This window comes from Penicillium psychrosexuale (genome assembly GCF_028828465.1).
Source record: "Penicillium psychrosexuale strain IBT 29551 chromosome Unknown utg000003l, whole genome shotgun sequence".
NCBI classification, from domain to species: Eukaryota; Fungi; Ascomycota; class Eurotiomycetes; order Eurotiales; family Aspergillaceae; genus Penicillium; species Penicillium psychrosexuale.
Window position 1 is genome coordinate 1,378,816 of NW_026643188.1, and position 13,998 is coordinate 1,392,813.

General features: G+C 47.5%; 5 protein-coding genes across 5 annotated transcripts; 2 read left to right on the forward strand and 3 right to left on the reverse strand.

Moving 5' to 3' along the window:
- Nucleotides 1–943: 943 nt before the first annotated feature.
- N7518_004451 (glycoside hydrolase family 71 protein) lies at nt 944–3,021 on the forward strand (the record flags this gene model as incomplete). Its single annotated transcript, XM_057185378.1, has 6 exons — nt 944–946; nt 1,000–1,531; nt 1,582–1,807; nt 1,876–2,333; nt 2,452–2,819; nt 2,863–3,021. The coding sequence occupies 6 exons, from the start codon at nt 944–946 to the stop codon at nt 3,019–3,021; spliced, it is 1,746 nt and encodes a 581-aa protein (XP_057042148.1).
- A 302-nt stretch (nt 3,022–3,323) lies between these two features.
- Nucleotides 3,324–4,026, reverse strand: N7518_004452 (uncharacterized protein; the record flags this gene model as incomplete). Its single annotated transcript, XM_057185379.1, has 3 exons — nt 3,324–3,660; nt 3,724–3,857; nt 3,907–4,026. The coding sequence occupies 3 exons, from the start codon at nt 4,024–4,026 to the stop codon at nt 3,324–3,326; spliced, it is 591 nt and encodes a 196-aa protein (XP_057042149.1).
- Nucleotides 4,027–4,436: 410 nt separating this feature from the next.
- Nucleotides 4,437–5,704, reverse strand: N7518_004453 (mandelate racemase/muconate lactonizing enzyme family protein; the record flags this gene model as incomplete). Its single annotated transcript, XM_057185380.1, has 3 exons — nt 4,437–5,190; nt 5,254–5,475; nt 5,529–5,704. The coding sequence occupies 3 exons, from the start codon at nt 5,702–5,704 to the stop codon at nt 4,437–4,439; spliced, it is 1,152 nt and encodes a 383-aa protein (XP_057042150.1).
- Nucleotides 5,705–6,339: 635 nt separating this feature from the next.
- N7518_004454 (ketopantoate reductase family protein) lies at nt 6,340–7,504 on the forward strand (the record flags this gene model as incomplete). Its single annotated transcript, XM_057185381.1, has 5 exons — nt 6,340–6,380; nt 6,428–6,521; nt 6,577–6,631; nt 6,686–6,882; nt 6,932–7,504. 5 exons carry the CDS (start codon nt 6,340–6,342, stop codon nt 7,502–7,504), a joined length of 960 nt encoding a protein of 319 aa, XP_057042151.1.
- Nucleotides 7,505–8,034: 530 nt separating this feature from the next.
- N7518_004455 (DUF3433 domain-containing protein) lies at nt 8,035–11,881 on the reverse strand (the record flags this gene model as incomplete). The annotated part of the gene is made up of 3 exons (XM_057185382.1): nt 8,035–9,872; nt 9,939–11,744; nt 11,839–11,881. The coding sequence occupies 3 exons, from the start codon at nt 11,879–11,881 to the stop codon at nt 8,035–8,037; spliced, it is 3,687 nt and encodes a 1,228-aa protein (XP_057042152.1).
- Nucleotides 11,882–13,998: the final 2,117 nt, after the last annotated feature.

The following is a 13,998-nucleotide window of genomic DNA, read 5'->3' on the forward strand; positions in this document are numbered from 1 at the left end:
TTGTGGGTTACATGGGTAGTCAGCTGCTGCATGGAATGTAATTGCTAACAGTTTTCTCCACAAAGGACATGTTTGTATGTATGTAGACAGAATCATAAATCTTTTTTTTCGTTCAGATTGTATAGTTTAGCAATTTGACTTTGAGTTAATGTCTGTATACAAACATCGTCAAATAGGAAGTGTTTGATCTGTAGGTTACATTCGGGAGATTACTGATATAAGGCCGACGAGGTAAATCAAATTTCACTACATTTACTGAGCTATTTTACAACCTGTACTATTATGGATGGCGGGAATGTAGAACTTGAACCAGCACAGTATAGACCGTAACCGAGTCTCTACTTGCCTGGAAAAAAACACGCTGAAGTATCATTGATGTTGTCGTCCTTCGAAATGATGTCCCTATTTTACTTCTATACCTTCGTACGCATGTATATATAAAATAAACGAGACACTACTACCCTGCAACATCCGGAGGCCTGTACCATATTGAAACGAAAAAAAAACCGCATTATCAGCAAATTTTTGATCGTATGGACATTAACGCACCAACTCTACGGACTTTCTGCCCCAAAGCTCCGTAACAACCACATGGTTCCTTGTAGGTATGGAATTGATTGGATTCGGAGAGATAGGGAACAAACATCACACTCATTGTCCTAATGATTAAACTTCATAGGTCAGCTGCGAGAAGTCTCCGAGTGATTTGGTGAATCAATGATATATTTAATGATCTGATCCTTACGCAAAATGAGAGAAGATGCCAGAAACAAAAGAGCAGCTCAAGGTAAACTAAGAGAACTCAAAAACAATGACGAAGATACGGTTCATTCTGGGTGTGATTACTTTGCTATCTACCATAGTTCATGCTGCATCTATGGGAAATCACCACATACGTCGTGTCAAAAGACAGGCGACAGACCGACTCGTATTTGCTCACTTTATGGTAAATATTCCGTGTGCCTTCTTTGTGTTGAACATACACTGATCACCGAAAAGATTGGAATCGTCAGCAACAGAAAGAGCGCGTCAGACTTTGACGACGACATGAAGCGGGCCAAGTCTCTGGGAATTGACGCATTCGCTCTGAACATTGGCGTGGACCCCTACACTGACCAACAACTTCAACTGGCATACGAATCGGCTGCCAACAATGACATGAAAGTCTTCCTATCATTCGATTTCAACTGGTGGCATATTGAACAGGCTACTGAAATTGGCCAGAAGATTGCCCAGTATGGTACCAAACCTGCGCAACTTATCGTCGATGACAAGGTGTTTGTTTCATCATTCGCCGGCGATGGACTGGATGTTGCAGCTTTGCGAGCCGCAGTGGGAAGATCGATATTTTTCGCACCCAATTTCCATCCATCTACTGGAACGGACATTTCGCCAGTTGATGGGCTATTGAATTGGATGGCCTGGCCAAACAACGGAAACAACAAAGCCCCAACTCCAGGTCACAATATTTCTGTGGCCGACGGAGATGATGAATATGTCAACGCCCTTGGTGGAAAAGCTTATATTGCCCGTCAGTTTCATTTCCATTGAATTTAAATTGGTTTTCTGACTCTAAAGCAGCTGTATCCCCGTGGTTTTTCACGCATTTTGGACCAGAGGTTTCTTATAGCAAGAATTGGAACTTCCCATCTGATCTCCTATGGTTTAACAGATGGAATGAGATCCTTGCGTTGAAACCACGATTTATCGAGATTGTGACATGGAATGACTATGGAGAGTCTCATTACATTGGTCCTTTGAAATCACCACATACTGACGACGGGGCTTCAAAATGGGTCAATGACATGTGAGAATATCACCCGCTCTTTCAAAGGAATCCGTATTTCAACCAAACCAACTAACAGATAACTATAGGCCTCATGACGGATGGCTGGATATTTCAAAACCATATATCGCTGCGTTCAAAGCAGGCCAGTCGTCCCCCGACAACCATATATCATCTGATGAGCTGGTGTACTGGTATCGACCTGCACCACGTGGAGTGGACTGCGACTCTACGGATACTTGCATGGTACCAGCAAACAATGGGAGTGGAAACTATTTCATGGGTCGCCCGGATGGCTGGGAGTCCATGGCAGATTCTGTCTTCGTTGTTTCGTTGCTTACATCCCCAGCTACGGTGCAGGTCAATAGCGGCGGGACTGTCTATAATTACGACGCACCAGCAGGTGCAAGCGCAAAGGAGGTCCCGATGGGAGTTGGCTCACAAAGCTTTGCGGTAATTCGTGATGGGCAAACTATTCTTTCAGGGACCAGCATGAAGGAGATTATCAATGACTGCGTGTGTGGTTTGTATAACTTCAACGCCTATGGTATGTGAAGATATTACCACTGGTTATCACCCCATTTCTGACTTTGATGATAGTCGGAACCCTTCCTGCAGGATTCGATGATCCCCTCCAGCAAGATGGACTCTCGGCCTTTACACAGGGCCTACGTGTTCATACATGTCAACCGACTCCCTCATTAGGCACAGTACCCCCAGCTCCCCCATCTTCAAGTACGAGCAGCACGTTGCCGAGTTCTCCCCCAACAATACCACCGAGTACAACACCTCCGAGTACACCACCTCCGAGTACAACACCCCCGAGTACAACACCCCCGAGTACAACGCCGCCTGCAAGTACAACGACCCCCCTGGACAATGCTCTACTACCACATCGACTGTCGTGATCACTGTTACAGTCACTCAGATTCTCAGTCCATCACCTTCTACTCCTCCAGGCGGGGGTGGTGGTGGAGGAGGAGGTGGCAGTGGAGATAATGTCTGCATTGCGGGAACAGGATCAGATAACTACGTGGGATTATGTTCCTTTTGTTGCACTTATGGTTATTGTCCAGCTGGGCCCTGCACTTGTACGCAGTATGGAGATCCAGTCCCGTCTCCACCATCGACTGGAGCTCGTGGGGCACCTCTTGTGGGCGAAGACGATTCGTACCTCGGTCTTTGCAGTTTTGCATGTGATCATGGCTATTGTCCCCCCACGGCCTGCAGAGTAGTTTGAGCGCGAGTCTTACAAGGGGTGAGATAGTTCTCTTAACATATTATCAAATTTGTGATTTCAAATCATAACATGACTTGTCGTAAGCCAAATTAGGTTCCAACATATCTGAGGATATCTTTACTGTGTGCCGAAAAAATATATATTCCGCAACTGCATGAATCCTTGAAATGGTCATCAACTACCAACTATAACAGTAACATCAAGCTTTATTAAACTGGATTTTGTAGCAATCCCTTTTGTGGATGCCGGGAAATTGAAAGGCAAATAATTCCAGTAAATGGAGGATCGAGCCAAGCACTATAGCATTGCCAGCAAAGCTTGAACCGCGGCAAAGGCTAGTACGAGACCAGGCCCTGACCTTCCAGCCGCACTCGCCGCGGGGGTAGTGGCGATGGTGGTAGCAGCAGCAGCAGCGGGAGATGGAACGCCAGTGGTAGTACCATTTAGAGTGGAATTCGCTGTCGCTGCGACCGCGCTAGCAGTGGAAGTTATGGTAACCGCCAACAGAGTTATCTGGTCCCAAGCGACGGTTGAGGTGCTGGTGCCGGGCGTACCGGCTGTCCCTGTAACAGTGTCGGTGCAAGTATAAGCCCCGGTGGGGAGATCGGTCACATCGCAGACAACGTGGTTATATCTGTTGAATCAATGAGCAATCTATTGTGGCTCGCAGCAATAGTTGAGAGTTGAGTAAACGCACAGGTCGGTTGCGGAACTTATCAAATATTCGACGCTCGTTGGAGCTGCGGTAAAAAAAAGCCCAGGGCCCATACCACATTCTGAGCTATTGGTGCCATTCGGACAATTGATACTGTAGGTGGTTGTTGCTGAATGCTATTTAGAATTAGTTGGATGTTCGAGAATCGTTCCCATTGATACGAACCGCGCCCAAAACTTCACCCACCAAGGATTGGGAGTGAGCGTTTGGAATAAACAAAGAGACCACAGAGTCGTTGGCAGCAAGTCCCAGCGTTGCAAATGTCAAGAGAGCTTGCAAAAGCATTTTGTCCTAGTCTTTCTCTGTATAGGGTGATCGAGTACAAAACAGGAGGAGATATTTGCCGGGCACCGGATCAATTGGGAAAGTCAGGAGTCCTACATTAGAAGAATAAATTATAGTTGTGATGTAAACGCTATCATCATCATTTTCTAAGGCTATCGTGTTGTTACGGAAACTTCTTGCGTGTTGTATATCGAGATGATGAAACTGCCATGTCATACGGATCAAAATCCGGCCATCATCTTACCTTTCAATATTACAAATTGGCGCCCAAAGCCAAGAAGAGAGAAGAGAAGTGATAATGAGAAGTGATAATATATCCTAGTGATTGGAATATTTATCTTGCTTTGTGTCCACGCTGGTGAATGCGCCATATTCTTCATAACAGGGGCATCCATATGATATCGTCATTATTACCATTCACGAATAGAGCCATCTAGTCCATAGAACTCCTTGGGCTGCCAAGGCTCTGTCTCCTTGCTGATTTTCCGTACCAGGTCTTCGTCAATATCAATTCCCAAGCCCGGTTTAGAAGGAGCAGCCACATATCCCTCAGTAATATCAAAGACTGTCTTATCCACCAAGTAGCTGTTCAGATCAATATCTCCAGCTTCAACATTGTAGTGCATACCCAACGACATCTCCTGGATGACAAAATTAGGTATCGACACGGCCACTTGGAGACAGGCGGCCAAGGCGATCGGACCTAGAGGACAATGAGGCGCGATAGCAACATCGTAGGCTTCGGCCATGTTGGCTATACGCATGGTTTCGGAGATACCTCCTGCGTGGGCAACATCAGGCTGTAGGATATCTACCGACGAATCCTCCAAGAATCTCTTAACGTCCCACCTGGAGTATAAGCGCTCGCCGAATGCGATAGGAATTGTAGTATAGTCGGAAAGTTGCTTGATCGCTTCGGGATGTTCGGACAGCAGAGGCTCTTCGATGAATAGAGGGTGGTAAGGTTCCAGTGCCTTAGCCAGCTGCTTAGCCATAGGTTTGTGCAAGCGACCGTGGAAGTCCACACCGGCATCAAGACCCAGAGCCTTCACTTGTTTCACCCGTTCCACGCAGGATTGTAAGACGGCGGGCGAGTCTAGCCAGTTGACATCTTCGGTGGCGTTCATCTTGATGCACTTGAGGCCTTGGGCGATTCGTTCTTTTCTATTGACAGAGGTTGTTAGAATTTCAGTCTCCTTTACTCTCCTTTCTTTTCTTGCAACTCACGCTGCAGCCACCACATCGCTTGGTCGGTCACCGCCAATCCAGGCATAAACCTGTACCTTCTGGCGCACCTTCCCGCCCAGGAGCTCGTGGACTGGGACACCCAGCTTCCGGCCCTTCAGATCCCACAAAGCGATGTCAATCCCTGATAGCGCTGACATGAATACCGGTCCACCCCGGTAGAACCCGAGCCGCCATACTGTCTGCCAAATGTGCTGAATGTCACTGTCAAAGGTGGTTAGAGCTTTTATCTGTGAAGAACCATGATTCAAGCATACTCCGCTTCATATCCCACAATGCGAGTGATAATTTCATCGAGTGCTCCTTCGACTGCAAGAGAATGTCCCTCCAGTGTGCCCTCTCCCCAACCGAAGCGCCCCTCATCATCGGTGACTTTGACAAACAGCCAGCGGGGCTTGACACGGAAGTGCTCGATGGACTTGATCTTGGCCATGGTGAGTTACTGGATGAAATCCTCGTGTATTGAATGATTCCGAAGTAACAATTTGAGTGCGACTGAATTATATTCGCTGTTCACGACACAACCCCACACCACGAACGCATCCCACGCGGGGGCCTCGGGAGAAGTCCGAACTGATTGCCGTGGTATCAGTTCTATGAGAGGATTGATGGTCGGCCGTTAAATCTTTATATTCAAATCAGCCAAGTCAACTCAGCCCATATGTTCCTTAGAAATGTCGAATATAGGTTGGGAGCGTGAGTTGCCTCGTCAGAATGAGATATTGAAAGCATTCCCTGAAACCCAAGCTAACTTCAGGGCTACATTGAGCTAAACATTAGATCACTGTCTCAGCAGCTCGTTCCCATTCAATGACATGCCAACGCTATATCATCTCCCCTGGTTATCCATGAAGTCCACCCCCACGCGGCCATTCGATGCGGGGAACCTCGAAAAGTACGGTTTTTGCCAGGCAGAAAATTAGTAAAAAATAAATAATCCACGCTCATGGCCGCGGGGAATAGGTGAGACCAAGGCGGTAAAAAAGGCGTTAAAGACAGTATGCGCGATGGCATCGCAAACGTAGAAAAGCCAGGAAAAAACAATTCTTTTCTTTTGGTCGTTACAAAATGTCGGATCGAATTAATGTCCTCGTCTACGGCTTGGGAGCGTGAGTTCAACCTCTCCATAAAAAAGACGATATACTAACTTCTGTAGGATTGGCTCCTTCTATGCCTTCATCCTGAGTCGCTCCGACCGTGTGCGACTAACGGTCGTGGCACGTTCAAATTACGAAGCTGTTCAGGCAAATGTGAGTGCTTACTAGACATGAGGCTGTTCTACTATTAATATCTGGGCCCCAATAGGGAATTAATATCAATAGCGAGAATCATGGCCAGCATAACTTTCGTCCACACCGAGGTATGCGAGATGTGCACGACTCAAATCAAACTATTTTGCTGACAAGCCAACAAGTGGTAAAATCGATTGCAGACACTTCACCAGTCGACTATGTCGTATGCGCTCACAAAGCAATCGATCAAGATGAGGTAGTAGCTCAGCTACAGCCAGCCATCGACAGCAGGACTACCATTGTCATCATCCAGAATGGCGTTGGTAACGAGGAACCCTTCCGAAAGCACTTCCCCAACAACACAATCATAACCTGTGTGGTGAGTTCTCTTTACATCATAATCCCACAGTCTCATCTGACTTCTGCAGACGTGGGTAGGAGTCATACAGGCAAGTCCTGGAATCGTCACGCACGGCAAATCCGAGGCTACGCAGATAGGCTTATTTCCCAATCCCAAGGTCGAAAGCCAAGTCGAGCAACAACGCCTTGGAACATTTGCCGATCTCCTCCGCCGTGGCAAGACTCGGGTCCAGGTTGCTGAGGATATACAGACCCATCGATGGCGGAAGGTGGTTTGGAACGTAGCATGGAACTCGTTGACTGCTCTCACTATGGTGGATACACAAACTTGGTTGAAGTCATCAGAAGATGCGACGCCTTTTACACGCCAGTTGATGCAGGAGGTCATCAACATCGCCCGTGGATGTGGTGTACCCCTCAAGGATGATCTGGTTGACCAGCTTATGGACAAAATCAATTCCTTGCCCGGCATTGGAAGCAGCATGCAGACGGATTGCAAAAATGGACGGCCAATGGAGATCGACGTTATCTTGGGCTTCCCAGTGCGGAAATCTCGAGAACTTGGTATAAAAGCCCCCTTTTTGGAGACCCTCTACGTTCTTCTTCGGGCGGTTGATGGTCGACTCAGGGCCGCGCAGTAGATGATGATACTTGATTTGGCTTCACCTGATGATATAGCGCTCGCTATAGAGTTCATACAGCTGAAGATTGTAGAAAGTTATTTGAATTGTCCGTGATAGTCGAATATACTTGAGACATAAGACCAAGACTCCACTTCCCACACGGAGGATGCCATCTATAGCATACTACACTCTTCTAGTCTCGACTGACGACGTCGATTATATAAATAGGGCTCATGCAAGATATTCGACATATCGCGATCTCCGGCAACACCAAAAACAAAGCCCAAGGAGGGCAATATACGAAAGAAAAGTCGCTCCAGATAATATAAACACGGTTCCGGATATTTTACAGTGTACTGATGCGACGTCCCGCTCATGACGTCGAAAATGCAAGTAAACAGAGCGAGGGCCAGCCTGCTTGTCCGTCTGTCTATCGCGGGAGGTTCATGAAAGTCAGAAAAACCCACGCGCAAATGAATATATACCCTAGAAACATTATATAGCATATTGAAATCGGAAAAAAAGTCGTAGCACATATGACAGGATCATCAGGGCGGAGTAGGAGAGGGTGGACTTCGAATCTCTTGTAGCTGAATTGAGGTGGTCTTGTCCACCTCCACTTCTGGGGCGACGTCCGGCAGATCGGGAGGTTTGATATTCTCTGGTTCCTGGTCAACGGCGAACCTCCAGCGGTTATCAGCACCCAAGAACATGCGGAAAGCGTAGCGTTTGTTCAGGGATACGAGATGAGCATGACGTTTGGCACTGCTCCAGGTATGTGTATCGGTAAAATCATGAAGCATTTGGCTGTGCGAAATCCAGGGAATGATGGCTCCAATGGAGCGCGGCATTCGGGGTGCTCGGAACCGGCCATGTCGTGTTCCAAACACTAAAAGCACGACGATCGTGTCGAAGGCAACAATGGCTAGCGCGATGGCAAGTGACGGACCCGACGGAACCATGCTCCAGGTAACGCGGGTAATGGTGGAATTTGTGGCTAGGACCGGGTGGGCGAGGGGTTCGAGATAAATATCACGCCAAATCGAGAAGTAGGTGCTATAGACCCATTGGTATACAGTGCGAGTCATGGATGTCAGAAGCGCGGGGTTGAGGGCGCTAAAGTTGGGGTCTTCGCGTTCGTAGAGACGGGCAACAAGGAATCCTGCCCAATCATAGGAAGAGATATTGTATGTCCCATTCTGCATGCTAGTATTGCCTACAAAGCTGCTAGGAATAGCAGCAAAGACTTTGTTGAACTGACCGAGACTCACAGTGGCATTGTCGTACATAGTTCCTTGGGTGATGGATGTTGTGGGAACAGGTTCGTGCCAACTGATCTGTCCCTTCTGGTCGAAAGCAATAGAATAGTTTTGCAACTTCGCCTGGGGTTCACAGTGCAATGCAATTGTGTTGGCATCCGTGATCGGCGTGTCCGGCAAATAATCCCAACGGCCGACAACCAGAACGGTCGACGTCTGGCAGATGTCCGAGTCCTCGACATCATCCGGGGACAGGAAGTGGATAGATAGTGAGATTCCTTCCTCTTTGCTTTTCAGGGGTGGCATGCGTGCCGTGCATTCCACGGAGGAATTGCCAAATAGTTCATAGCGCCACTGTTGATGACCATTGGCTTTATCATAGACAAGAGCATCGGATGAAAGGGGCTCACACTTGAGCTCAGCTCCAACTCCAAGCGTTGAGGCACCGTAAGTCACATCGGGATTGCGATTGGACACGTGTATTGGGACAAAAGATTGATTTGGGCTAGTCCAAGAGAGCATAGGGACTCCGCTGCTGATACTGGTCTGAATCAAATCATACTCAGTGAATTCTACGGCAAAGTCGGTCCGCCAAAATATTGACTGGCTGTAGTTCATTGACAAATCGCTGGTTTCCAATGTTGAGGTTGTCAATTGTTGAGTGAAGAGCGCACCCGCAACGACAGTCAAGGCCATGTTAACGAGGCACGCAATTGATACGAGAACGAGCAAAGGTTGCCGGTTGCGTACTGCCTTAAAGAAAATGGCGAGCGGACTTTGGGACGAATAGTTCAATGACAATGACGTCCTTGCCGAGGCGTTGCCTCGTTGCAGGTGGACCCAAGGCTCCAGGACGCTGAGGTTTCGGTGAATAGAGGTACATAGAGCCCCCACGGACGATGCGACGACGGAAGGTAGGAAGGAAAGGACAACCTGGAACGCACTGGAATCGGATTGGGTCAAATGGCGGAAGCGGCCGTTTCGAAGTAACGATGAGACCACTAATCCGATGAGAATAATGACTCCAGCTAGCGCCAAGAATTCAATAAGAAAGAAAGGAATTACGAGAAAGTGAGGCATCCGATCAACACGGGTTTGGAGGTTCTCTCCAAGCTGGACGGGGGAGCCTAATGATACAGTCAGTTATAATTCTCGAGGATGAATGTGATTCGAAGAGTCGGGGTGATACAAACCGTCTTCGGTGAGAATATCCAGCCTGTTGCCAGAAGGGCCCGCTCGCCAGTAACACCTTGCATTCTTGAAGATACGACGAAGTTGCCGAGTAGAGAATTGATGAAATTCCGCCATTGGCTCTGCGAGGATGTTGGATGGGTGAAAAACATTAACGGCAATACTGCACATGGCACCAATAGAACCTGGGTCGCTTTCGAGAAATAGTTCACGAGAACTATACATGTAAAGGAGGTACACCGTGGTCAAAGTGGCTATGGCAAGAATGAACTCAGACCAAAGGGCGGCAAAGGTAACGACAGCGATAGCGACTTGGTTCGACACGCGCTCGGCAGCGAGGATGCTGGGTGCACTATCAGGATCAAACAGGCGACCGAGTGTGAGCACGAACGTCTGCTTAACATCACGCGCAATCTTGGATTCAAATTCGGTCTCGGTCATGACGGTCGATGTGTCGAGCACCAGCACAGGCTGGATGTCTCCTAACTCCTGGCTGATGATAGGCAGTTCAGTCACTGTGCGAGCGCCCGTGGTAGCATTTTCACGAATGAAGAGCATGTCACTAGTGAATGGAGCGCGTTGAGAGAGCAGAGCTTGGAAGTGTTCAATGTTGAACTGAGCTTTTGTCAGCGCGCGGGTGGTGGCTCGATCGACTTTAATAGATATGATGGAGCTGTTGGAGTGCATGGTCACGCGAGCCTCCGCTTTGTAATAGAGGATATCACAGGCAAATGCCATACCAGACGTGGGGAAATTGGTCGAATCTGGGCTGGTCGTATTGACGCCGATGAGCATACCATACAGATCATACGGACCGCAGCCATGTTCTGTGAAGGCCTGGATTCGATCCGGAAATGCTTCTTTGGCAGCAGCACTGATCATCGGCTCCCAATAGCGTACTTGCAGGTAATCGGTGGTAGGGAAGAAGACACTCTCGTATTGAAAATCAACGGTACATTTTGAGGCGCCTTCGTGTGCATTATTGAAATCAATACCAGTGGCGTTCCATGAAATTGTTGGATATGCCGACTCGGGATCATTGATAGCAACGGTGAGCTTGTCCCCAACAGGAACATTCTCGCAGGAAAGGTGCGCCCAATACAGCGTCTGATCAAGAGTCCACATTATGCTCTCGTCTTGCTGGCTGTCGGGTATCTCCACAGGCGCCACGGCATACTTGGGTGATCGGGACCGGCCCAATAGCTCATGTGAGAGAACCACGTCGCCATTGGCTTGCGTTGAGATCCAGTTCGCTTGTGTGTCCAAATCCACAAGGTTGGGCCAGCTTTTTACGGTCCTATCGTCGATCACTGTCACCTCGCGTAGCTCAAATACCGTACTCTGTAGAGCGGGAAGAATCATTCGGATTGAGAGCGTGACAAATGAAACCCAAAGCACGATCCAATGGCGGCGGATTGCAGCATTAATCGGAGTCATAAAATTTTGGCCGAAGTTGTAGTTGATGAAGAGGACTGTCGCCGGCGCTCCCTCGGGGCGGGACAACTGGAAGTATGGTTCTAGGCGGAGGACATCAAAATCGGTCACGGTCCATACCAAGACGAGCACGAGGGAGATGATTATAGGGAGGTAGTTGTAGGCAAAAGATTGTATGGCGTTGACATCTTCCGTGTAGCTGAAAAAGACCAACCCCCCTTCGCGATCGCTATACTGCCGCAGCCCTTCCAAGCCCAGCAGCATCGTTAACATCAAACATATAAGGGAGGACAGGTAGGGCGGGCGCAGAGCCATTGGGCGCCAACCTCGATGTTGAGGGCGGACTCGGGGCAAAAGAAACGGGGCAAAACGACCTAGTTCGCATCTCGATTAGCATACTCGTATACTCCATGAGGGTTCAATAAGAATGCGAAAGGAAGGGGGTGTCAGGCGAAAGCAGCCACTCACCGATCTGTGATGCCCAGCGCCCTACCCCGTCACTACCGGACATGCTGGATGAGGTCCCGAAGGCGGACAATGTACTTGATACAACCGAAGGGCATTGCCAATTCAACTTTCAACCATTCAACAAACCTCTGGTGCCAGCACAACAGGCCATGATTCCACAAAGGGGGTGATAGACCAAGGTTCAACAAGACAAAGGGAAAACAGAGCACTCGTAAAGTCAGGCCGTAAACCCAGATGAAAACAATGACCAACCCAGAACCAACAAAATCAGATGGATCTCAGAAATGGATCTCAGAAATGACGAAGGAGAAGGGGAGAATCGATTTTGTTGTGGCTGTGCTGTCTGTGCCTGTACCCACACGTGGGGCGGAGTTATCCTCAACAGGCACGATCGACTATACAACCATTCCGTACCTATATTGTAGGTGCAAATCGAAATCTCTTTTGACTCAAGAATCCAACTAATCTGGAATTCTCCTATGTGAAAATGAAGTTCAGTGAGATTTCAATTGATCTTCTAGTAGGACATTGGTTGATCAAGCAGTATATCATACCTTAAAATAACCCAATTCAAACGAGCGATTGACAAACAATCTCTATAAAATTCTATAGTTTCATGAGTGAATAACAGTCAAGTTCTACTATTCATATAACGGGAGATAATTATGAAAATAAATCACCAGCAATCAAACTAGAAGACGACGAGATAAGGATATACTACCAAGTAGCATAGCTGGGAGGACAAGCAACGCCAAAAGAGAAAAAGCGTGCTGGGATTCTTAGACGAGCTAGTTCCAAGGAGAGCGGTAGTAGTGAGGGTATGGGGGTCAAGAAGTAAAGTAAGGGTCTGTATAGTGAAAAGCTCATAGATAACTATCGGCTTAATCAATTATATATTCAATCCTCGGGTGACAAACTTGATTGATCTGGGTTGAATTCATCCTAAGATTGTAGTATTGCATCGCCATATGTCGAATTAGACCCGGCTATCGAAGTTTGGGCACGCACGTGGAGCTTCTAAGGTTCAGCCATATGGGAATTTGTGATAAGCCCTATAGATATAGGGAACTGTTGTAGTTTGGCATATGAAGTCCAGCGGTTCACCAGGTAGGAAACTTGGGCGATCCAAGTGTGGTTGTGCATTGGGATTTTTGTATCCGTGGTCTAGATAGTTCTGGTTAAGAATGATGGCCTGGCTCATCGCCACTTGAATTTTCCGATTATCGGGCCTGCCGAGATCGGTCCACCGGTTCACCATCGGCATGCCTAATTTACGGGCACCGAAACCTCTCCACGCTTGACTTCAATATGTATATCCGAGAACTCCGTACATGGACAGCCAATCATACCATTGATTCTGATTGGCCATTCTTTATCCTTATCATGTGGATATAGTGAAATATGCTACATAGTAATCTATCGTGGAACTACATACGGACCATAGAGTCATATGTTTAGTAGTAGCATATCAGTCTCAAATGCCTAGACGAAAGTGGCGTTTTGTTGTATCAACTGTATGTGACATCTTGATTTGTATTTGGCGTGGCTTGCTCGATGGCCTATCAAACCAATGATCCTGAACCCGGAGTGAATCACAATACTCCGGCCGGATATGCGGCCACTACTCTTTACGACGCAAGATTTTGATAATCTGATTATCTAGCTCAACGTTACAATGGACGTTATCATATGTAAGATAACACTCCGATATCTTTCAAAAAGTCTCTTGAAATCCATTTTCTTCGCTGCGTCATACATAGCTACGAAGAAGTTGAATACTGGATTTCCCTTGAGTCTAGTTACCCTCCTAACCATTGCACCAACTCGGCTTTGTTCAAGGCGACTTCGACGAATATCAATTCTGAAGTCATCAATTTCGAGGGGCTAAGGATCATCCGGAATTGCCTCCGAATATAACAGGAAAAACAGAGAATGCTTCACTTCTCTTGTCTCTCTGCATTGCTCAGAGTATCTGTACAATGCGGTAACCCGGTATAGCGACCTATAAGCCTCCTCGTTTGTTTTGTTCCTTTCGAGCTCCCTTGTGAAAATCTAATCAATCCCATTGAATATCCGAATGCCTTCTTTTGGTATATAGAAAAGTAACCGATGCCAAGGAGAGAATGGTTGTAAGCTGGATCATCAGACGTTTGTTGACGT